The 25327-nt window shown below is 30.6% G+C and overlaps 1 protein-coding gene, 1 non-coding gene and 1 pseudogene across 3 annotated transcripts; 1 reads left to right on the top strand and 2 right to left on the bottom strand.

Moving 5' to 3' along the window:
• Positions 1-721: 721 nt before the first annotated feature.
• On the bottom strand, positions 722-21171 carry LOC120122978 (post-GPI attachment to proteins factor 3-like). 2 transcript variants are annotated; one of them, XM_039142009.1, is made up of 7 exons: positions 21165-21171; positions 14376-14378; positions 4494-4591; positions 2499-2760; positions 2196-2392; positions 1276-1463; positions 722-1149 (listed from the first exon to the last, which is right to left on the bottom strand). In XM_039142009.1, the coding sequence occupies exons 3-7, from the start codon at positions 4589-4591 to the stop codon at positions 863-865; spliced, it is 1032 nt and encodes a 343-aa protein (XP_038997940.1). In that variant the 5' UTR covers positions 14376-14378; positions 21165-21171; the 3' UTR covers positions 722-862. The 2 variants fall into 2 exon arrangements, with proteins under 2 accessions (XP_038997940.1, XP_038997933.1); XM_039142002.1 differs by lacking the exons at positions 14376-14378; positions 21165-21171 and adding an exon at positions 4807-4911.
• LOC120122995 lies at positions 13780-14663 on the bottom strand (annotated as a pseudogene).
• Positions 17957-18075, top strand: LOC120123683. The gene has a single exon (XR_005516209.1). It is a non-coding gene; the product is annotated as a 5S ribosomal RNA (ribosomal RNA).
• Positions 21172-25327: the final 4156 nt, after the last annotated feature.

Genomic DNA, 25327 nt, shown 5'->3' with positions numbered 1-25327 from the left:
GTTGTCAAGTAGAATTATTGTTATGTGTCTGAATTATATTTATTTTATATGTCTAAAGTTTGTTAGGATTAAAATAAGTGTTTAACGATCTATTTTGCATTTTTTTTATCTAAATTGTTATTTCAAGCGAAATCAAAGAGTTTTTGAGAGTTGGGGCATTCATTTTTTTTTGTTAAAGATGAATTTTCACAATCGAAATGATTCTTTTGACAAACTTCTACAAATTTGAGATTTTTGATTTTGCAGAAGGAAAATGAAAGACAGAGAATGAAATTGATGCATGAAAATAGATAAATTATCGAATTCAAAGTGTTTGAGGTTTAGAATTGTTCTGCTTCTTAAAAACAAACCCATTTTCAAAAATTTCATTTTGTTTTTCTATTTGTTTCTTTAGAAAATCGAAGACGAGAAAGAAAGAGATACCCGCCTTAATTTAAACACCTACTTTTGAGTTAAACCTTAATTTAATGTTATAAACTGAATTTGCCTAATTTCTTATTCTGTAAGACTTTTCTATAAGCGTAGTATTTGTTGGACCACAGCAGGACTACCCACATGAATGCTCGTAAATTAGAACATATTTCGAAGATTACGGAAGAAATTATATACTTTTAAACTCGAACTAACACCGTTAAGTTCTTACTTAACAAAATCCAACGATTTGAATCTACAAAAGAATCCATGTTCCGTTTAGCAATTCCAGCAAAAATGGTCTTTTTCAAATTTCAACCCAACAGTGAGTAGATTTTCTCCATTTCAGCATCATAAATAACAGGGAAATATGATATGTAAAAACCGAGACGGGAAAAGGCTTTGTGAAAGGCAGAGGTGCTACCGAATGATGTTAGTTTTATACGAGGGGCTAATCAGCCTTCCGAAGGAGGATGGAAGTCCGAAACTTTGCGTCGTCCTTAATGAAGCTCCACCACAGGTAGGTAAGTGGGATAGTAGTGGCATGCCATATAGCATGGGCATCAAAGAATCCTTGGTATGGAGGAAAATCGTAGATCTCCAGAAGCATCGCGAGGCCTCCTCCAATGACCACTACCCAACACTTCCAACGACTAGGATGGCGCGTGACACCAGCCCAAATTGCCCAAATTAGAAGTTGAGCGACCCCCATGACTACACAAACTTTCATGTTCCACCCTGTTCAATGTTTCATATCATGTTATTCTGCCCGTTAATGCACGAAAATCATGTACCGGGCATTTAACCATTGGACCAACCAAATGTTAGAATTAGAAACAAACTATCAAAGAACAGAGATCTTACCGTAGTCGAAGGTATAAAAGTTGAGGTACAATATATGGGTAGTCACAAAGGCAAGAAATGGAGCAGCGACCATTACTCTAGCGGCCTCAACTCTCACATTGAAACATCTAAGTATGGCTAGAATAAGAGAGTACCCAAGCAATGCCACAGCAGATGAGTAGTCTAATTTTTCTGTCAAATCTACATCACTGTGGTTCAAACAAACATGCCAGAGTCATAAATAAGACAACCATTTGGGTGTACATGCAGTCGCTCACGAGGAGGAGCTTAGAGTTTCTAAGTATGTGTGATTTGTGATTAGGCCAACTAAGCCAAATATTTTGCAATCTAGACAAAACATCAATGAAAATGCAACATAACCAAATGTGTGCCAATTAACAGAGAGAATGCATTCATTTGAAAAAAACAACCCCAACTGCAAGGCATGATGATAAATTACATTATTCTTTACTGATCTGTTCTCCTAGACACCTATATTATTGGATGCCTTAAGCTAGATATCATAATGAGGATACAATCTTCTAAATATAGGGAACACCTCGCTAAAAGTTAAAAACATACCATGTCTTATACATCTGATCATGACACTTGAATCCAAGCACTTGCAACACAGAATACAGACCTGATTAAGGAGAGGGAAGCTAAACTAGGTTCTATTTAGCATGTCAGTTTCAGGATCTGATTTTGTTAAGGCAGTACTGGAGCAAGAAGCATATTATTCGCCGGATTAGTTTTTTGCAGTTCCCCTTGTAACATTGGTTTTATGATTTTAATCAACAAACCAGAAAATAACGTCTACTTTATGTATCAGAGCAATGCCTCTATCTCAACAGAATCACCCACATTATTGATGCAAAGTTCCAATCAAACTTGAGTTCATGGGAAATAGTGGAAAAAGTGAAGAATGGAAAAATGATTACCGACTATGGAAAACAGCACTCCAGAGCCATGAGTTCATTGCCAAGAGTCCATATATGTTCCACAAACTTGCAAATTCATAGCATAACTTCTTACCTTGTCTTAAAGGCAAGTTATAGTAAAGAAGTATGGAGAACGTTAGCCAACCATGAAAATGCATTGCTAGATTGAGTGCAGAGAAAGCTACAGAAGCTAGTTCCTGAGCAAATTAACAGTGAGATCAAGAAGGGTACAGCAAAAAGAAGACCATAAAATTCCATGAAAACCATAAATATGTTTAATAGGGTAAACGTAAAGAAGCAAACCTGAATTCCAACAACTCGCTTGAAGGGCCATTTACCATGATACTTGACAGGTCCATTGCCAACTGCTTCCCGTTCTTTCTCTCTGTCAACCATGCAATTGTAACGGCAATCACTTTGGCAATCCCATTGTTTCCACTTCAAGTAAAGTGGCTCTTGCATATACCATGGACTATCATTGGCAACAATATCAGAAGGAAACTTGCACTGTGGAAAGCATCTTCCCCCAACACATCCAGTTTTCTCACATTCTGCCACACAAGCCCTAAAGTAAAAAACAATTCATGTTTAGACTACTTAAATGTCTAAACCAATTCATAAAAAAGCGGGTATAGGAATCAGGATTAAATTAATTTCAAGTCAGCGAAAGAATGTGGCACCTTGAAATTTATAACGAGTAAAACTCTTGCCCCATTTCAAATTACACTGAGAATGAAGGTGTGAATCAATCTACTTTATTCCTTTATCATTTATTTCCTTTCTTTCGTTCGTTCTCTCTCTCTTTCTTTAGTCAGCTTTGTAAAAGCTTAATGCCGTTAGAGTACCACCCAAACCAGTGATATATGGGCATTTCTTCTCCAAAATTTAACTTTCCCAATGATATACACCTTTTGACTTTAGGTAGAGAGTCTACAAACTGCTGATGACTTCCATAAACGCCCAGCAAATCGGTAAAACCAAAGACTTAAAACTTAGGGAGGCTCATAAATAATCAACATAAAGTAACACCATAGCAATTTATAGACAAGCAATACTTACAGTTCTGAGAGGTCATATCACCTAACACGTTTATCCTAGCACACTGCAAGTTTCAATAATTAAATGACCAAAAATAACGTGTGTTACTCCTGTATTGGCTGCAAACTTGAGTATTTTTTCTTGCTATAATCTGTTATTATTCCAGGAATCAATCAAGAAAATTGCAAAAATTTATCCAGAAAAACAAATACCCTATAACAAAGTTGCTAGTTTCCATGAGGTGCTAGCCTTGATAACTTATCACCTCAGCTAGTGCGCTCAGATTTGAGTGCCTTGTGTTAAGGACTTTAGGGCGTTCAATATAATATCTAATCTAATCTAAGTAAGCTTTCAAGCACCTGAAAGCTTGCTTTTTTACCACAAAGATGTGTAAAGTAACTTAAAATTCTTCTCTCACTAAAATCATTAGGACTAATTGAAGAAATAAGGAAGACTTAACTCACTGACACAAACATTTGCAATCTAAAAGAACTTTAATTGTTGTGACCAAAATAAGTTTGTCCTAGACTTGAGAGGAAATTACTCTTGATCTAACCAAGGGCCATGCCAAGCAATCAATTATCAACCTTAATGAGCTCCTTCATACATGAAGTACCTTTAACTTACGGTCAAATTCGATGCTATATTTGTACATGCAGATTTTCCATGTGTCCTCAAAGCTGCTCCTTGTTACATCCCAAGTTTTAACAAGAAAAATTGAAATTCTTCATTTTACACAATCGATATGAAGGGCATGCCCCTGCTAGTTAACCAAATGAATGATATAACAGTAAGCGGAGAATCCCTAGTTTATCTATTAAGGTAGCAACACAAACCCATCACATTAAAGCATCCATTGCATTTCTGATTGAAGGACATGCTCTTAATAGTTAACCAAATGAATGGTATAACAATTATTTCTAACGAAATAACTTCTTTAAATCTAAGATCTAAAGTAATATGCATGCCTTTCGCAGTAGACGCTGTAAGGTCCAAACTTTATAACACTTGATAAACTCTCAAGATCCTTCAACATCCTTATCTAAAATCAATAACTAAGTATATTATTTTTTATTGAAACGAAAACCAAGTAATAGCAATTTCTCCTAGATAATTGGAAAATTAATTCCTTTTCCTACTATAAACAAACTGCATGAAGCATAAGCTAAAATTACAACATTAATACTATTAACAGAAAAAAAAATGGAGAAAAAGAAATATGGGTAATGAAGGAAAAATTAAAATAAAAAACCGAAAAACCTGTAAAGTGGATCAGCATCACCGGCACTGGCATCCAAAGCACCAACAAGAAACGAGAAAACCAGAAACAAAGCTATAGAATAACGATCAATCATCATCTGATTGGAAAATTACAAGTAGCAAAATGAAAAATATCAGAAACCAAGCAAATGGAGCTTATAAAACATTTGATGGGCGAGTTTGAAATCTGGGAAATTTCGGTTCCAAAGAAAAAAGAAGGATTTGAAGAACATGAAGAAAAAAGAAAGTAGTGACAGATCAAACAGGGAGAAACAAGTGAAGAATATGAATGAAAATATAGGAAATTGTTTACCTTTTGGTTTGAGAATACAGTTGGGCAGTCTGGGAAGATTGCAAAGTTAGATTATAATGATAAAACAAAGAAATTGAGAAATGGAAGTCGATGGCAGAAGCTGACTTCTTTGGACTTTTCAGTAGGCTTTTGTCAGTGTATGGGCATTCAGATAGTAAATTAATGTTTTCAGGCCCAATTCTACTTTTGTTGGATTTTGGAATGTTTGCTTCTTTTAGCTTAATTGGGCCTTTCAAAACAAATTCCCAACTGATAAATAGAACTATATTCCGATTATACCTACCCAAATTAAATAACAAATTTTATAATTATTAGTATTTGACTCATTGATCTATTAAGATTCATTTTGAGGACAATTTTATTGCATACAGGGACAAAGTCAGGATTTCAACCCAACGGAAAAAATATAATTAACTATAAATAATGAGAGGTAAAGTATAATTACCATAGAAAATGAGGGGAGCAAAGTCAAAATATACTAAAATTAGGAACTTTAAATTAGGATTTACCCATAAATTTCTTGTAATAACAAAAATTGGGGGGCGGTGGTCCATTAGAGGACATCCTTCCTAATTTAATTTTTCATTAATAACGTCAAGATTCATAATTAGATCAACCAGTAGTTGATGCAAATGAAATGATTATTTTACGATTAATAGTTAAAACGAAAACAAATCCCATCTTGGTGAAGCATGATTAGGATTAGGTGTTAAAAAATAACGATACTATTGGAAATCTAAGAAAAAACTATATAAACACATACTGTAACACCCCAACCCGTATCCGACCCGGATACGAGTCCGAGATGTCACATTGACATTTCAAAACCTTTATTCTTTCAAAATAACAGAACATTTGAACTTATATTAAGAAAATACGATCATATATTGTTGAATTGTGTTTGTTATAAAATTTTGAGGTAAAAATGTATTTATGAACAGTAAAACACATTATGAACAGTAAAACACATTATGAACAGTATCGTTAACATAAATAAACAATACCGATTCCCCTACTACAATACTGCTATAGTACTTCCGTAAAATACGTATAACTTCATAAAAAAAACCTAAGTTTTCATCCGTATAAAATTACCATTTACATATACACATTTAAAACATTACAAAACTCAATCATATGAATTTACAAAACCGATTAAAACATATCGCATTCAAATCTTTGTTTACATGCCAGCCATTCTGAGTATTATAAAATACATACCATTAACTTCTTTTCTGATATGATCTTTGGAAAGGAGAACTGACATGTCTTGTTCTTCTTTACTTCTCTTTTCGCTTTCCAAACCTACGTGTGAAACAATCGTACGCTAAGTCGATGACTTAGTGAGGCATAAAAACATATAATGGAAACCATAAAACATTTCATAAAGAAATACTCTTAACATCATATAATTCATATCAAATGCATGAACATTTATTACGATCATATCATATAAAAATATATATCATTTCTGTAACATATACCCACATCCACATATATCCTTATCAACACGTTTAACATTTCATATTCATTATCATTAATCCCTATAATTTAACCATCTTATACATAACGTATCATGCATTAACCAAGCAATACACCATTACATAAATCCCGTGATCAATTCCATATAACAATTCACATATACATATCATATTCATTACACTTATTAATTTTTTTGTTAGCCCATGTACACTATTGAGAACTGAAGGTATGTGAGTACATTGAGATTGTGCACAAATGTTGTCACCACAGCTCGTATAAGTCCCACTGAGTGGCATATGAAATTTGTCCCGAAGGATCACTATATTGTCCCGAATGACCACTGTATTGTCTCGAAGGACCACTATAACCCTCGACTCTTGGCATGCCAACTATACCATTAGCTCTCATATCACATAACATGGGCATTATCATTTATACATTTCATATCACTGGTTCTTTCACATAGCTCTTTATCACATTTCATATAATCACATATTTCTTTCTCTTCTGTCACATACTATATGTATGTGTAAACATATATCTGATATCACATGTGCATATCATCATGTAGTTTATTTTCATGTAATTCATGTCACTTTTCATATGAATTCATATTCATATGTCACATAGCTCGTTCTTTCACATAGCTCTTATCACATTTCATATAATCACATATTTCTTCTCTTCTGTCACATATGTATGTGTAAACATATATCTGATATCACATGTGCATATCATCATGTAGTTTATTTTCATGTAATTCATGTCACTTTTCATATGAATTCATATTCATATGTCACATAGCTCGTATCACTTTGCATGGATTCCCATAAATATATATATAAATTTTGATTCATGTTTTATTCTTATATCATCATCTATGTTTCATCACTTAATCTCATATCATATAACATGCTCTATTCTCTTATGTTCACATAACATATAATGCATACAAATTCTATTCATATATGCCTTTACTCATAAATTCATACATCATACAAATCATATCATCGCTTGTTCTCATATGTTTCCAATACATCACATATATCACTAGTGTATTTTCACATAAACATATAAATCATCTAACATATAAGAATATATATATATATATATATATATATATATATATCCATTTATATACTAATACACACATATAATCACATAACATTTTAAAAGTTACTTCTTACCATAGTAACTCCATCATTGGCTCATCGCAAGCCAATGTTTGTTCAAGAACCTAAGTACAAAATAAATTGCACTCACCTTAGCCTTGCTTTGATTCGATCCTAATCCTTTAATTATTCCGAAATTTGTTTAGGCTCTGTATCTACATAAATATAATTTTCAAAACAATTATCAGAAGCTTAACCCAGAAATCACATTTTAAGCACGAAAATTCACTATATCAACTTAAATTCTTCATGTTTCATTCCCTTTCATATTCTTAACTCAAATATACATACTTAAACTCATGTTTCATTCCCTTTCATACCAAATTTTCAATGTTATCCAAACTTAATACTAACACTTCTAACTTCTTATTCTCATGGATGACAAGTCAAATTCATCCTCCAAATTCATTTAAACCTTCTTATTCAAAATTTCACTTAAAACCCAATTTTCTTTAATCTATCATAACTCCTTTATCTTTTGATTTTAAGATAACTTAAGTTTTCCTTAAGCTTATTTATCATCTAATGATCAAAGCCCAACCTTTAATTCAACAAATAATCAACAAAATTGAAAACTCACCTTTGCCTAGCTTCCACGGTTGGGGAAGATAAGAAGATGAAGAAGATGAAATGTTTTTATCTTACTCTCCCCACGTTTTTATCTTCTATTAAAGGGAAAAAATATCTTTAATGTCAAATGACCATTTTGCCCTTTAATTCCTTTGATAATTAATAATAACATTCCGGAAATATTTCCAAATAAATCATTGAACGATTCAACTATTCTACTTTTATCACCAAATTCTGAAAATTTACGATTTAGTCACTAACCCGTAATTTGGGATGTTGCACATACGAACGGATTCAGGATCGAATTATGAAGGGGAAGTTGTTTAATTTTAAAATAAATAGAGTAAAAAAAGTAATTAAACTATAAAAATTAAGAGATAAAGAGTTTAATTTCATTAATTTTAAAATTCAAAGGTCCTAAAAATAATTAAACCAGATAAATTTGGGATCAAAGTTATTTCCATTAATTTTAAAACTGATAGTGTCCTAAAAATAATTATACCAAAAATTTTTAGAAGAGGTAAGGACATAATTACAATGATTTTAAAACTATTAATGACTTAAAAATAAAAAATATATATAAAAACTCATAGAGTCAGGATTGAATTAAGAGGGGAAAGATGTTTGACTTTAAAATAAATAGAGTCAAAAAAGTAATTAAAGTATAAAAATTAAGAGATTAAGAGTTTAATTTCATTAATTTTAAAATTAAAAGGTCTTAAAAATAATTAAACCAGATAAATTTGGGATCAAAGTTATTTCCATTAATTTTAAAACTGACAGTGTCCTAAAAATAATTATACCAAAATTTTTTAGAAGAGGTAAGGACTTAATTACAATGATTTTAAAACTATTAATGACTTAAATATATATATATATATATATATATATATATATATATATATATAACACATAGTCAAGATTGAATTATGAGGGGAAAGATGTTTGACTTTAAAATAAATAGAGTAAAAAAAGTAATTAAACTACAAAAATTAAGAGATAAAGAGTTTAATTTCATTAATTTTAAAATTCAAAGCTCTTGAAAAATAATTAAACCAGATAAATTTGGGATCAAAGTTTATTTCCATTGATTTTAAAACTGATAGTGTCCTAAAAATAGTTATACCAAGAAATTTTAGAAGAGGTAAGGACTTAATTACAATGATTTTAAAATTATTAATGACTTAAAAATAAAAATATAATATACCATCAAAGATTAAGTACGACATGCGTCCGTTCCAGCAAACGCAGTACATGTTTGTATATCACAAACCACAAAACAAAGCAGGCAACAACAGTAGCATGCGCAAGCAAATTATATGTCATCCAATCAATTGGAAAAAGAAACATAGATCTATAAATGTCAAACTAGAGGTCTTTTCCCCTCGATGTGGGATAAACCTAATCTCTGGATTTCTAACATTAGGATTTTGTTTATTATTATTTAAAATATTATTGAGGAGCTTATCTTAAGCTTTGCTACATATCTAAACACAAGAGCTTGACAACCGATGAAGGATTATCAATGATAGAGTAAGAAACATTTTTAAGGATGAGTTTCTGTGTATTGTTTGAATCTAAATCGAATTGAATGTAATACAAATTAAGTAAAAGATGATGGAGGAAAATATTTGTTCTTATAATTTTTTTATGAGATGAACACAAATAAAATTCAGGGTAAATACAATTAATAAAATAAATAAATAACTAAAAAAAGTTAAATTTTAATATGAACACCTGTCTGTTTTAAATAATATGTGAATCCATCCTTGGATGTAATATATCAAAGTACATACCCAAAATTAAGAATAATATTGGTCCAAGTGGAGAATTTTGGAGTCCCAAATCAATTACTCTTTACAAAATCAAAGTGGCTTCTTGCCATTGTGAAAATTCTCAACATGAGGATAAGTTGCAAAACTCCTAACTCTTATAAGTTGCAATACAATAATCTAGGGTTCTGAAGACTCTCAACCATTTCACAATGTACTCTTAAATACCATGTACAATTATTGGTATCCGAACTCAAACCTTTAAACATTGAGATTGAGGGGTTAAACCTTATAAACTAACATATTAATGACCCAAAAATTATTGTATTTAACATGATAATTTAGAGTTTTCAAAGAGAAACTTGATAATTATTGTATTTAACAAGAAAAATTATGTGTGAAATGTATGAAAATTTGTTTCAATACCTGATAGCTCGAAATCGAGGTGGGTGTACATATTATACTTATTTGTATTTGATGATGAGATTAATGTATGCAAACAATCCTTTGGATTGAATATGTTAAATATGTTTTGGAACAGTTTATAAAGTGAAAATATTTTATTTCAATAGATTTAAAAATTATTAGATTTTATATGGTCAATTTTTTTATAATTCGGGGTTGGAATAGATTTTGTGAATGAAAGAGTTAAGGTTGAAACAGAGTAATGTTTAGGATGAAAAAAATCTCTAACTCGATATAGTTTGGATAATTACTACAATGTTTCTCTATATTTTTAGATATAATTACTATAACATCCATACATACACATGTATATAAACTATATCCAAAAGTATTTGCGAAAATAAATACCCAAAAGGTGAAAATAAATAAATAAATAAATAAATATATATATATATATCAACTATATATGGTTGAAAAATAAATGGAAAAATATTTGTGATTGGCCAAACATATTTTACCCAAAAGTTTGGGTGGATTTAGGACGAATGGAACATCAATAAACACTGACGCATGTTAGAGTATGATATAAATCTTCAATTATCAAGTTGAAACAACTAAAACAGTATTTTGTTCCGCCCATGTTTATCCCTAATTGATATATGTGTTTGTATAAATATATAATATTTTTCAAGCATGTTAGATGATCTTGATATGAAATAAGGATCGTTATAATATATTGTAATTGTGATGGTCAATAAGAATGCTATATAATGTGTTTAGAAAATTTTGATGTTGGAAAACATACTAATTTTGTTAATTTGAATATATTTAATTTATCTTTATGTCTATACATTGACAAATCTTAATATTAAATTTGGGAAAATTAAATTAAATTTTTTATAAAAAAAATTGTAGAATATGATGACAATTTTTAATTAAAAAATACACACACAACCGCCCACCCACACGCATACACGCGCTTACACACACTAGATGTTAACCTGTTAGTCCCTAGTCATCTGCTTGAACTCATGCTTGCAAATGACTATTTTGAAGCACCTCCAAAAATCTAAGAAAGAATATCTGGCAAGAAACTTGGAGAGCAATTTTTTCAACTTCATTTCACATTCATGGGCTGGTAATGGTTTTTTCATCTTTGTAAATACGTTAACATTCAGTTTAGACAATCGTCAATTTTTAACAAAAATGACAAGTTTAAAACATATGAATTGTTGGGTGACCACTTTATAATTTCTAATACTTGAAAAACTCAACAAATCAGTATCCTATAATCAGGAGATCATTTGTGTATTTTATGCATAATTATACTTACCCTTTATGTTTAAATAATTATTTGTGGATTTAATTTTGTGTCCACCTACTTTACGGAAGTTAAAAAATGTTTTAATAGCATAAATTATTAAATGAGAATTTTATATATTAAATATGTTCATACATGTGTTTTGTAGTTTGTACGTTATGTATATTGATTTTCTTTTGTTTAATTTAAGGGCGATTACATAATAATATTTGCATGACAATGACTTTCAATTTATTTGATAATTAATATCTAAATGTCTTTAACGTACGACGTGTTTAAATTCAGTACTTCTAGGGATGACAATCACCCCCTTTAACTATTAAAATAACTTGGTTTGTACTTATATATAGTAATCTTATTTTCCTTTCAGATACACGTGAATGATAGAATATGATTGTTGATGCTTATATATTATTTTATCTTTACATAGTCATATGCTTTACGTCTTCTTGAACTTGAAACTTAACGTATAATTATCTTTTATTTAAATACTATTCTTATCCCTATAAAAAATTAAGATTTTGGTTCATGAAAGATAAAAGAATGTAATTTTTTAAATAATTTGGGACAATTATAGAGGGAAAGATTTGTTTATAATATTTTTTAGTCATTAACAATATATAAATTATAGTTGTTTAAATTTAGAGCTTTAATGATAAATAAAATTCTTATTAACCATTAAAATCGTTTAATGAATTTAAAAAAATAAATTATTAATTTGATGATTATAAGAGAGAATGCTGCATTATAAATAATGCAGAAAGGTTTGGCGACATAATAATTATATAAATACGGGAATGAAACGTGATACGTACGATCTAATTAAATAATTGATAAATTATTAATCTGATGAGTACCACACAAGGAGCTGGGACAAACTTTAAGCAAATTAAGGCATTCATGTAGGGTTGCAGTCGAGTAGGACTAGAGGCCCGTAATTGATCTATTATTGGCATGTTTTGTTTTGTCTCTATATTGAAAATCGAATATCATTATTATATAAATTTATTGAATAATTTTCGTGATAATTTTTTTTATTTTTTTAGAAAAGTTGAATTATAACAGTGATATGTACAATGTATATATAATAGTATTTTTTAAAAGAAATATAATAGTAAAATTTAATTTTCTTTTGAATAGATACTATTTATTTTTCACCGTTAAGAACAAAATTTGCATAATTCAATTAATAAAAAATATTTGAAAAATATAAAGTTCCTTATGAATATTTGCATAATTCAATTAATAAAAAATATTTGAAAAATATAAAGTTCCTTATGAATAGTATGGACAAGTTCTTGTATCTTTAGAAAGACTAAGGTTTTCTGGCACAATTCATTATGATTTTTCCTTCATTAACAAAGAATGTTGTTATTGTTTATATGATAATTATTGAGAGGCTTACTACCAATGATAGACAGTTTTAAATGATGATTAATATTGACAAATGGGTTGTAGCATCGAGGAAGAACTGCTAGTGTTTGATTCACCATATGCTGAGATCATCTCGTTTCTGGACACAGATGTTAGGGTATTCCCTTCCTAAGGAGATTTGTAGTTTCTTCTTCTATTGACAATGCGCATATAATATAGACGGTCATTTCTTCATTTTATATAGCTTAGTACTTGGTCAAGTTTCTCTCTTAAAATTAAAAGTGTTCAATCGGTTAATTTGATTAACCGACCAAACTAAATTACTCGAAATTCATTAATCGATATTTTCCTTAACTATTAATTGAACAAAATTTTTTAATTTTTTTAACCAAATTGAATAAAGTTCGATTAATTTGGTTGTTTAACCGAAATTATAAATAATATATAAATAATGTATTAAATATTTCATATTTTTGATTAATTCGGTCTAAACCAAAGTTTAAATACCTCTAAGGTTAAGTAATATATAAATAATATATATATGATATAAAATATTTAATATTTTGGTTAATTTAGTTAATTAATCGATTTAGAACCTAATTAACCAATAGTCGAAGTTTGGAAAAATAATTAACCGCTGAACCTAAAATTAACCGAATGATTAACCGAAATTTTTTTAATTCAATTGATTAATTCAATTTTGACCGAAATATGAACACCCCTGCTTATTATGTGCATGATTTATAATTAGACAAACGTAATTGACGACATGAGTATTTATTTTTATAGTAAATGCATGTAATATTATTAATCGATATGGAAAAATACTTTAAAACATGTTAACAAAACAAGGATAAGAAAATATTAAGAACGTATACAACAAATACTCAGAAATCTGAAACGACAATCCCATACACACAGCCAACTGGAATTAACAAAATATAAATTGACCACACGAAACAAAAGTGAAGATGCAGGCACACTTAAATGGCCATTTATTTAAAAATCATAGTAACAAGCAAAGCCTGGAATCTGGAATCCCAGAATTGAAATCACTCAATCCCATATTTTTTCCGCAACTCCAGGACAAATTCATAGACTTTTTGAGGGTCAGGAAGGGTCTTGGAAACACTCTCCTTTTGCATGCACTCTTAACCCATGCAATCAGCTTGGGGCACTTGCTTCAATGCTGAAGTTGCCAAACTGTTCGTAGGTATAAAACCAGCTATAAAATGTAACAAAGCATATCATGTACCCAAAATCCTTTCCTGTGCTTCCTCCAAAGTAAAGCTTGTCCCCAAGCTCCCCTTCCAACAATTTCATGTTCTCTAAGAATTCCTTCTTTGCCGCTTCCAGTTCTTCTCCCTTTGTCTTCCATAATTTTGAACCCAAGTCATATATCTGCAGCATTTCATTCAAAAAAACATGAATCATAATAAGTCCAAGTTCAAGTAAAACAAGAGAGGGCGTTACCTTCTTGTCGACAAAATCAGCCCAGAATCTAACATTAGCCCTTTTGTAAGTATTAGCAGGGAGCAAAGGAGCTCTATCATTCCAGACCTCGTCGATGTAGTGGAGCTGAATGAGTGATTCACAGATACCTTTGCCATTATGGATAAGAACAGGTACTTTCTGGTAAACCGGATTCATCTCCAACAGCAGATCACTCTTGTTCGACAGATCTTCTTCCCTGTACTCGTATTTTACCGCTTTCTCGGCCAAAGCAATCCTGGTTCTCATCCCGAACATACTTGCCCAGAAATCCAAATATTATTCCCCTGACATCTTCCTACCTAAACACTCAACACAATACTCCACCTAAAATATTGGGTTTCTTTAGGTTTTGGTATTTTTGAAGGGCTGTCGGCCATAAATTTATAGCCAAAAGCAATGCTTAGGACTGAGTACGTATTTCTATTGACTTTACTGACCACAAGTGATTGATTGTAGAAACCAACAAAAGAAAACGAATATATTAATCTGTAAAGTCTCTCATTTGTAATAAAAAACTTCAGTTTGTTTAGCTCCGGTGATTAGTGAGTGGTATCTGTATATATGTATCGTTCTTTCTTTGCAGCATTGTAGTTTTAATTAACAAATTTTAAGGGTATATTTAGATCGCCAAAAAAAACTATTTTTAAGGATAATGATTTCTTTTGAAATTATATACGCACGTTTTGCTTAGGAATATTTTCTTCGGAGTAATAAAATAATTTCTATAATAACGTTTTTTTAAATCCTTTTCATCTCGATATTAGACAATTTTTGTCATCTTTATAAAACAATACTCCTAAAATAAGATAATTATATCAGAAGGATGTTTAATTAAACATTATAATCTTATATTCAATACTAATTAAACTAAATATGGTATTATAATATTTTTAGTAATATATTAATTAATGTTACATCCCAATAATCTTATTTTCATAATTTTATTTTCATAAGGAATCTAACAATAATCTTATTTTGTTTTAATTTTAAATTTTTAAATAGAATCAATTTGATACCAAATATAAATATTAAATTTATAAATATATGATTTTTAAAACTGTCACATTATACTTCGATTAACAAATTAATTTAGAAGTGATTAAAATATTCCATGTCAAAAACATTAGTGATGAAATTAATTTTTTATATTTAAAAAATTAAAAGAAGAAATACACAAATAATTGGATAACTAAGAATATAATATATTTTATAAAATTCTGATTCACTTATTCCATTAAATAGGATTAAATCTAAAAAATTAAAAGTAAAGACTATTGTTATTTTAATAATTTGATGTGATTACAATATAGTATTTATTCATAATTTTTTAAATATTGACAATGCACTTATCTTACATACGCAATTATTCGAACTTAGGACCTCAAAGAAAAAAATATTTTATTTAACTACTGAGATCACTCCATAAGTTAAAAATAAAAACTATTGTTAATAATAAACAATAATAATCAATATAAATATAATAATAAAATACAACATTAATAATTGATTTTATCATATTTTAAATTAAAAAATAAATATTTATCAAAATAAAAATCAATAAAAATCCAAAAAATAAATAAATGAACAATAAAAAGTCAAACAACCACTAATATAAGGAGACGATGAACGCGTGTGTTTATCCCCCCAACACAAATTATGATATTTTAGTGCTCAATAAATTTGTCATCATATGAATCTGTCACTATTTTGCCCGATTTTCTTTTATTTGTTGCAATTTAAAGATCTCAATAAATATGCAACCACATGAATTAGATATTTTAAAGGTTGGAACTAAACTTGTCCATTTTGTTATTTTGAATTTTAAATAAAATCTATCATTGGTCATATAATTTCTTTGTAATTGGTTCTCGATTGTTGGTACTTTTTATTTGTTTAATATTTTTATATCATATTATTATTTTCTTTGTTTATTTAATTTTTAATAACTTTATTCTTGTAGTATACTTCTCTCTGTTTTTACTATATATTTTTCTCTGTCGTTTGATACGTATTCGGTCTTTTTTATTTATCATTGGATCACTCTCTTCGTTTAATTTTTTTAAGGTTGAATTTGACATCGTCATGACTAATCACGATGACACTAATTTGTTATCATGTTGGTTTTTTCTGCTTTGAACCCTCAGATTATATTTAGATATACAATTTGTTTTTGGAGATTTTTTCTCACGACACTCAATTTCGATTTGAGATTGTAGATGGTCTTTCAATAGTTTGGTCTTCTACTATAATTCGTTTGTCGATGCAGTCAAATATATTCATATTTATATATTTTGTTCGAGTTTTTTTTATGAATTTTCAACATTTTCCTTGTATGATCTTTGTATGATTGAATAGTTTCTTGTGACAATTATTATAGTAAATGTCCTAATTTTTTTTTACAATAAAGTTTAGGTTAGGGGTGACTCCTACTGTTGACGGCCAGGACATAACTAAGATCTAATTAGGATTTATATATTGTCCACCAAGAATGACGGTGGTAAAATTCAAACTTGGTCTTACAAGTTCAAATTCTTAAATCTCAACTATTTACACAAACACTCACTGACATGACCTAATTATTTGTTTAATCCATATTTATGACAATAAATTTTCATTGTAATTTTGAATATTTTATTTTTTAAAATAAAATTAATGATTTTTTTTAAATTACTATTAACAGATCGCATAGGAGGACCAGACCTATAATATTATGTATATGAAGAATTAATTTAAATTAGTCGATTAATAGATCAAATAATAATAATTAATTTTATAAAAACACTAGTAACACCGTAAACTTCAGTTTAAAGAATCCACGATTCCGTAAATGGATGATTTCTCAACCTTACTTTCAAAAATTAAAAATTAATTAAAAAAATAAAAATATCAGTATCATCTTTTATGCGCACTGTTCATAGTCTCTCCCAATACGGATAGACAATTCACCCAAATTTAATGGGTATCAAATCGATCTGTTTCGATTTAGTTATTTTAAAAAAAAGTTAAGCCTGGATCAAATTAAAGATAAAAGAATAAATGATTGATTTGATGAAAATCAAAGAAGACGACATAATAATTAATATATATGAGAATGGCACGTGATATGTATGTGATGTGATAAAATAATTTTAAGCAAGGACAACTTTAAGCAAATTAAGGCATCCAAGTAGGGTTGGCAATCGAGCATTAGTAGAGCCACGTAATTGATCTATTATTGGCATGTTTCGTTTTGTCTCTATATTGAAAATCGAATATTATCATTATATTTATAAATTTTAATCAATTAAATACTTTAAATTTTATATACAACTCAAAGCGATGTCAAATAAAAAAAAATATTTAAAGTAGGTTGACAATCTCAAACTATACTGAGCGAATACTCGGTGCATCGATTAATTTTTTAAATTTAATTGATTTAATCAGTTATATAATCATTTTTTTAAATGCTAAGATTCTTATACTTCTGGTGCAGAAGTAAGTTTTGAATCGTATTTATAATTGAGGATGAATTTGGTCTTAAGGATATTCCGGATTTGTTTAGATTTAGATATTTATAAATGGGGTGCGATCATACCAGCACTAATGTACCGGATCCCATCAGAACTCCACAGTTAAGTATGCTTGGGCGAAAGTAGTAATAGGATGGGTAACCTCCTGGGAAGTCCTCGTGTTGCACCCCTAATTTTGAATTGCACGTTCAACTCAGTTGGTAGAGCACAAGGCTCTTAACCTTGTAGTCGTGAGATCGAGTCCCACGAAAGATAATTCATAATTCAAAAGTTTCCCACGGAAGATGCTCTCAATCATACGTTGAGGGCAACCTACTATCTACCTCTCCCTTACCTCATTACATATGGGAATAAGGGTCAACTAATTTATATTTTGAAGGGCCGTCTGCCATATATTTACAGGCAAAAGAAATGGTTATGTTTTGGACTGATAGTAATAATTGTTCTAAGGACTTTCCACAAGAAGACATTAGTTACGTTAATAGTGCTCAGTAGTGAAAGAGACAGTACGGGTTGGCTTTATCTTGTGCACTTGCATGCGTTATAGTACCGGTCGACTTCACAGGCCACCGACAATTATACAATTTTCACATGTTTTTTTTTAAATAACAAGATAGGTGGAATGAACAGGGCAAGGAAAGACAGCCGGGTCACATATTCACATGGTATTTTTGGGAAGAAGCCTAAACGACACGAATTCTTTTTCAGGTTGCATGTAATCCGAACATCAATCTTAACAAAATATCAACTCAGAAGACGTCGTATCATTTAGACGTCAATAAAAAAATCAAAATCGTCGACTGACGATTTTTATAGAATTTCTTACATGAATTTTTCACGTTTTCACTTTCTTTATTTTTTTTCAAGAAGGATCAAAACCTGCATCAATATCGACACTAACAACATGAGATGAGACCATCACTGCTGATGGTGTATGACAACAAAGACAGGGCGAATCGATATGCTTACCTACTAATGTATATGAGAAATTCTCCATTTGGAGAAGATATTTGATGGATCTATCGTTGCAAAAGACCACCTTTGCGAAGGCGATGAAAAACATGCTATCTATAGGACCTGATGTTGACAAAATAGCACTGGCAAGCCTTAATCAACTTCTCTTCTCTAACACTGAACAATTGTTTGGAAATTTTCTCCAGTCCTACTTGAAGAATTCTTGTCCCTAAACTCAATTTTCCCTTAACGGTCTATGTGATCTTTGTTCCTAATCTCACTACAGTTATGAAATGTGAATGTTAGATACGGATATATATATATATATATTTTCAAGTTTTCTCATATATTTAGAAGGTTCATTACACTACAACAGAACTGTTCTACAACGACGTTTTTAGCGGCGTTTTGAGAGTAAACGCCATTAACTTTAAACATATAGCGACATTTACATTTTAAACGCCACAAAATGATAACTTTAGCGGCGTTTTAATACAAACGTCGTAATAAGATTGTCACACCCCAACTTAGGTGCTAAATTTTAGAAATGATAAAGAATTGGATTCAAAAGAATTATGGAGAAAATTCATGGACTTTAGTTATTATTTTCCCTCATTTGATTATTATAAGTTAAGAGATTTCTAGAATACATTAGCTTATTATTGTTAAATGATATGAAGTGTGATTGGCTAATAATTGTTGTATTATACTATTATTTTATTAAACAATTGAGGGCCACTCATATGAGATATATTTTTTAAGTAAGGATAATGCACCATAGTTGGAATCCATTGCTTTAGGCTTTTACTTTCGGCCAGCTTTTGTATCCACCAAAGCATTGGTATTATTTTTAATACATGCCAACGGGAAAGAAAGAAAAAAAACCAACTCATTAATAAAGGAACAAATGAATCCAAGCAAAGCTATGAGTGATGGGAATTAATTTAAAAAAAACATGTCATCCAGTGGTTAGAAATGCTTGATGGGGTTGCTGGGACCATACTGGAAGGCAGCTGGACTTGCTTTCAATTGTAGTTTCATCTTATTCGGATCTGTCATACAACTCATTGCTTGTGCAAGCAATATTTTCTATATTAATGATAAATTGGACAAAGGACATGGACCTATATTTTTGGAGTTTGATGTGCCACCACAGTTTTCATATCGTTATTTCACAACTACCGGATTTGGTCTTTTATAGGTATTGGAATGATTACCTATACGGTCTGGTACATGGCCATAGCTGCCCTTATTCACGGCCAGGCTGAGGTCGTCACACACAGTGGTCCAACAAAGCTAGTCATCAACTTCACCGGAGTTGCCAACATACTCTACGCCTTTGGCGGACATGACTGTATCTGCAAACGTCCATCGCGAGTCTCGGTGAAGGGAGGTAAGATCCGTTAGGAGAAGAATGAGGCGGCTTCGATGGTATGATTTGGGTCTCGAACAGTGACTGAAGACGGTAACCGACGCGGTGGTCATCGACTTTTGATTGTCGGCCGACAAAGCTTCCTTGTTTCATTTGCAGAGCTCGATGAAGATATCTAAGAGAAATAGAAAATGGACTTAAAGTCTAAGTATGGAAAGAAAGATTATGTGAGGAAGAAAGAAAAAAAAGAATTGAAAATGAAAGTGAAAAGGGAGCAGCACGTGAATTTGGGGGTTTGTTATTAAAGTAGAAAGGGGGAAATTACAAGGTAAGACATCCAAGTGTTAAAAGCTCAACCTTGTCTCTTAGCTTCTATATTGTTATGATTATGGCATAATGGTTTTATTAAGATTGATTTAGTCCCTAATTTTAGTAATTAAAAATTATATTGACTCCTAAAGTTTTTAGTGTTAACAAATGGGTTCCCATTTTATTATTTAGATTCTAATAAGTTATTTTTATGGCAAGGGAAATTATTTGGATACGAGTTAGTAATTTTTATGGCATGGATCATGGGAAAAATATTGGAAGTTGAATTAAAGATCGAGGGCGTTCAAATGGAATTTAAATGGTCGATCGATATTGCATGGAAATCGAGGTAATACTTTACTACCTCTTTATGCTTTATGGAACATGTGAATATTGGTAAATGCATGATTAAGATAATGTTGGTCTCATTTGTGTAGTTAATTAGTTTCTATACTCGATAGGAATGTGGTACAAATTCGATAATTGAATTCGGATCGAATGATTTTTATAAGAAATTAAGGGATTGTTAGAATTAAATTACAAGTTTTGTGCTTAGTGATAAAGAAATCAACATGGATTTATAACTTATAGTTTATTTCATCAAAGGTTAAATGTTAAAGGAACTTGGATGGGAAATTATGATAATACTCTGATAGGGTAAAATTACGAAAATACCCTTAAGTTGTAAGATGTCAAGAATTGTCCCTGGAAGTTGATTAATAACTCTGAAATGATATATTGATATGATAAAACTACAGACGTGCTTAAGAAATGCTATATTTTGCTTACGAAATATGGATAACCGATTTTTAACCCCTAGAGGGTTTGTGCAAGATATTAGAATTCTATTAAGGAATCATTTCAAGATAAGAGAATGTTCGGTAAAGCAATTGATCATAGGATCTCTAAATTATACTTATTTTCGTTAAGAACTAATATTGAAATTATCTAGTTAAGAAATTACGAAAATGCCATTGAGAGGTAAAATAGTCCTAGTTAACCCTGAAAGAGAAAATACTTTGAGGATTTGTACTTAACTCGATTAAGTACAGATTTGATTATTAAGATCCTGACTTAGTTCAGGAAAATTCCTGATTTTTTGTTTGTAAAATCTGAGAAGACACTTGACCTAGAAATATTTGAATTATGAGTAAATACATGAAGAATAATTTGTCGGGGTGTTCTGTTGTCATAATTGTTCGAAAGGACTGAAATAAATGATAAGATTGAATTTAATAGTAAGATCGGACGGAAGGAAATGATTGAAATACGTTGAATCTGTAAAATGACCAAAATACCCCTATAATGGAAATTACCCAAGAATACCACCAAGCTCAAGAATGATTGGATATATTCGAGCTCTGAAATAAATAGAATAAAAATGAACACCAAAATTTCCAAAATACCCTTGTGTCATATTCTAAGTAAATGCCTTGGATTAATTAAGGAATCCAAATAAGCATAGGTATTGGACTACCTTTAAAAAGTTATGGAACACAGCTTAAGTAAGCCGATCAACTTTAATGATATGTCAGTACCTGAACGACATAGATATTACTTGAATGCATGTTCGTCTACTCAATTTTAGCTCGATGATAATTTTGGAAGTATTCAGCTCAGCTCAACTCTAGATCGCATTCAGTATTAAGAATTGGACGTTTGTTCGACAAATAAACCACGAAGACCAAATTAAACTGAATGAAAATGCAATATGTATTTGGAATTCAGAAATGTCTGAATTACTCTGGAAAACTCTGAAGTAATAAGAATAGACATGATTGTTAAATGAACTAAATAACCTTAATGAATGAGGATTAAATAAGTGATTTTGATGAGTCTAGAAACACTGTTGAACTTACATGATGAATTATCTTTATGGGTTATGAACCATGAATCAAGTACGTCTGTATTTCCTTATATCGTTAAAACATGGAAATGAAATAAAGACAGTTGGGAGATCTATTCAGTGATGATTATGGGGATGATCTATGGATCTGCATTATGGTATTAAAGAGTGAATACACTGGAAGGATAATGAATTGACTTGTTGACATGCATCAGTTTGAGAGTTGTGTAACTCGAGTTGTTTGATAATACGGTCGATAGTCATAGATTGTAAATGACTTGAATCTTTGATTCTTTATTTTCATCTAAAATCACTTCGGTCATGTTTGAAAACGCAAGTAACGCAGAAGGAAAAGATTCGGAATACCTCATTTGGTTCAATTGGGCTGAAATCCTATGAATTCAAAGTATATTCCTGAATACCCCTGATAGTTTGGGTAATGGAATCACTCGTAGTAAATCTGAATTTAGAATTATTATGTATAAAGGTTCCTGAACGTTTTCCTGATACACATAGAAACTTAGTGGAATTCTAAAGTATCAATCTGAAATGTTTGATTAGATCGGTTAGAAATCGATTCTCTTCAATAAGATCTTATTACTGGAATCTGATCAAATTGCACAAGTTCATGTTATCCATATTGATAACTACAAAATACATCTGGAAAATATTTGGATTCTCTAGTGTGTTCCTTATATTTTGAAAAAAATTGTTTTATTGTTTTAACATGTGGTACACTAAAATCTATGGTTACTGTTTATGGATGCACCGACTTAACGGTGATGGCTTATGGATTTGTATCATTGTATACACTGTATCTTAGAGATACAGAATTGTAAAGTACAGTTCTGATCAAGCTGGAAAATTTTTATGGACCTAATGTGACTCTTAGGTAGGCTCTGCGGCCCTGAGATTATTCTCAGGTAGGCCCTGCGCCCCTAAGATATGTTCTTAGATAGGCCCCACGGCCTCCAAATCTATCTTGGATAGGCTCTCAGGCCCTAAGATGTTCCCTTAGGTTAACTCTTTGTAAGATGGTTTAAAATACGAGTTTAAAAAGCTCCACTACAGTATGGTTTATGGGATTTTACTAAACTATCATTTGATTAGTGTACCTATTATGATTTTATCATACTGATGGAACACACTAGATATCCTATTCGACCTCATGAAAATGTGACTGTATGAAAGGTTTCTTATAAACTGAGATTCATGGATTCTACTCGATGAACTACTAATGGAACCCCAGATTATTCCGCAACTGGTATACGTTTGATTCAATAAGGAAATTATGGCTTCCCATTTATTTGCATGTTATGTAGCATCATCTGGTAGTTCTGTATTACTGAGCTTTTCGAAGCTCACTCTATTACTCACCATTGTAGGTTAAAAGAATTATACGAGTACAACTATCAACATCAGTAAGGGAGTTCTTCCGGCGTTGCTTTTAGAGTATGGTACATATGATTAGGGGGCATGTGGATTGTATTTTGTTTTATATACGAGTCTGAAAATCTATTTTATTTTTTGAATACTGATAAATGATTTTATAAGTTTACACTTTGATAAAAAGTTTTAAATTTTCCGCTATTTTTACAGTGGGTCGCTCCGGTGGCCCTAATATGACACTCCAGATCGGATCGGGCTATCCGCATCGGTCTGGGGGGGTTACAAGGATTCATATATAGTGGCATTTTTTCAACAAACGCTGCAACAAAGTAATACTTTAGCGGCGTTTTTATACAAACACCGTAATAGGGTTCATCTATGGTGGCATTTTTTCAACAAACGTCGTAATAGAGTAGTACTTTAGCGGCATTTTTATACCAACTTCATAATAGGGTTCATCTATAGTGGCAATTTTTTAAAAAAACGCCGCAACATAGTAGTACTTTAGCAGTATTTTTCATAAATATTGCAATAGGGTTCATCTATAGTTATGTTTTTTCAAAAAAACACGCAACAAAGTAGTAATTTAGCGTTGTTTTTTTACAATCGCCACAATAGTTTGGTATGTTTGTGGCGTTTGGTTTTAAAAACGCAACAAATTTTAAGTATAACCTTATTTGATTTCTATTTCACGTAAATTTTTTAGAAAACCCTAAAAATTTAAAACCCTTTTTGTTTAAGCTCTCCCATCCTCATTCTCTACACGGTCGCCTCTCCCTTAGAGACCAAAACCCCACGCGGTTGTGAAACCCCCGAACTTACTAAATTCTTGAAGTATTGATACCCCTTCACCAAATATCACTTTTTTCACTTGAAGTATCGATACTGGATAAAGTAGTACCGATACTCATAGCCCATAATTCATTTTTCTTACCCGAAAATCTTACCAAACTTACTAAATTCTTATACCATAACCCCTGTTTAGTCCTTTAAGTTTAACTACACTTATCCAAATCATCTTATATCCATATAACCCATCATTCTCTTTAATAACTCAACTTAATTCTTGAAACCAAGAATCTTACGAAATTTCCAACATGTTTGTAATCCATTTCTATTAATTATATCTTCTTACTTATACCTTTGACAAGTCAAATATGACTTCTAAATTCATTTAATCCTTATTTTTCAATAATTCATTTAAAAACTCATTTGACTTAATCTCCCATAACTTGTTCATCTTTGAGTTTTAAGCCACCGAAAAACTTTCCTTAATCTTTCTTATCACTCTAAGAATAAAAAGAAACCTTAAAATTAAAGAAACAATCAAATTGAATCCAACTCACCTTACCTTACCAAAGCCACGATAGGAAGAAGATAACCAAGCTCCATAGTTTTCTTTCATTTTCCTTCATTTTCACGTGGTTAATTCTCTTATAAAGGGAAAATAAAAATCTTTCTTGTTAAATGAACATTATACCCCTTACTCCATCAATTATTTACTAAACAATCCTTCACAAAATATTCCCAATTAAGTTCTTAAACTTTTCAA

Source organism: Hibiscus syriacus, unplaced genomic scaffold (assembly GCF_006381635.1).
Source record: "Hibiscus syriacus cultivar Baekdansim isolate YM2019G1 unplaced genomic scaffold, ASM638163v2 tig00001120_pilon, whole genome shotgun sequence".
NCBI classification, from domain to species: Eukaryota; Viridiplantae; Streptophyta; class Magnoliopsida; order Malvales; family Malvaceae; genus Hibiscus; species Hibiscus syriacus.
This window is presented reverse-complemented; position numbering and strand designations above follow the sequence as displayed.

Bases quoted from the DNA above. Each gene is read 5' to 3' on its own strand.
- LOC120122978 (XM_039142009.1), bottom strand. From the start codon at position 4,591: ATGATGATTGATCGTTATTCTATAGCTTTGTTTCTGGTTTTCTCGTTT. The intron at 1,464-2,195 runs GTAATCATTTTT...TTTGAACCACAG, and splicing joins AGTGCTGTTTTCCATAGTCG to TGATGTAGATTTGACAGAAA. The intron at 1,150-1,275 runs GTAAGATCTCTG...AACATTGAACAG, and splicing joins CTTTTATACCTTCGACTACG to GGTGGAACATGAAAGTTTGT.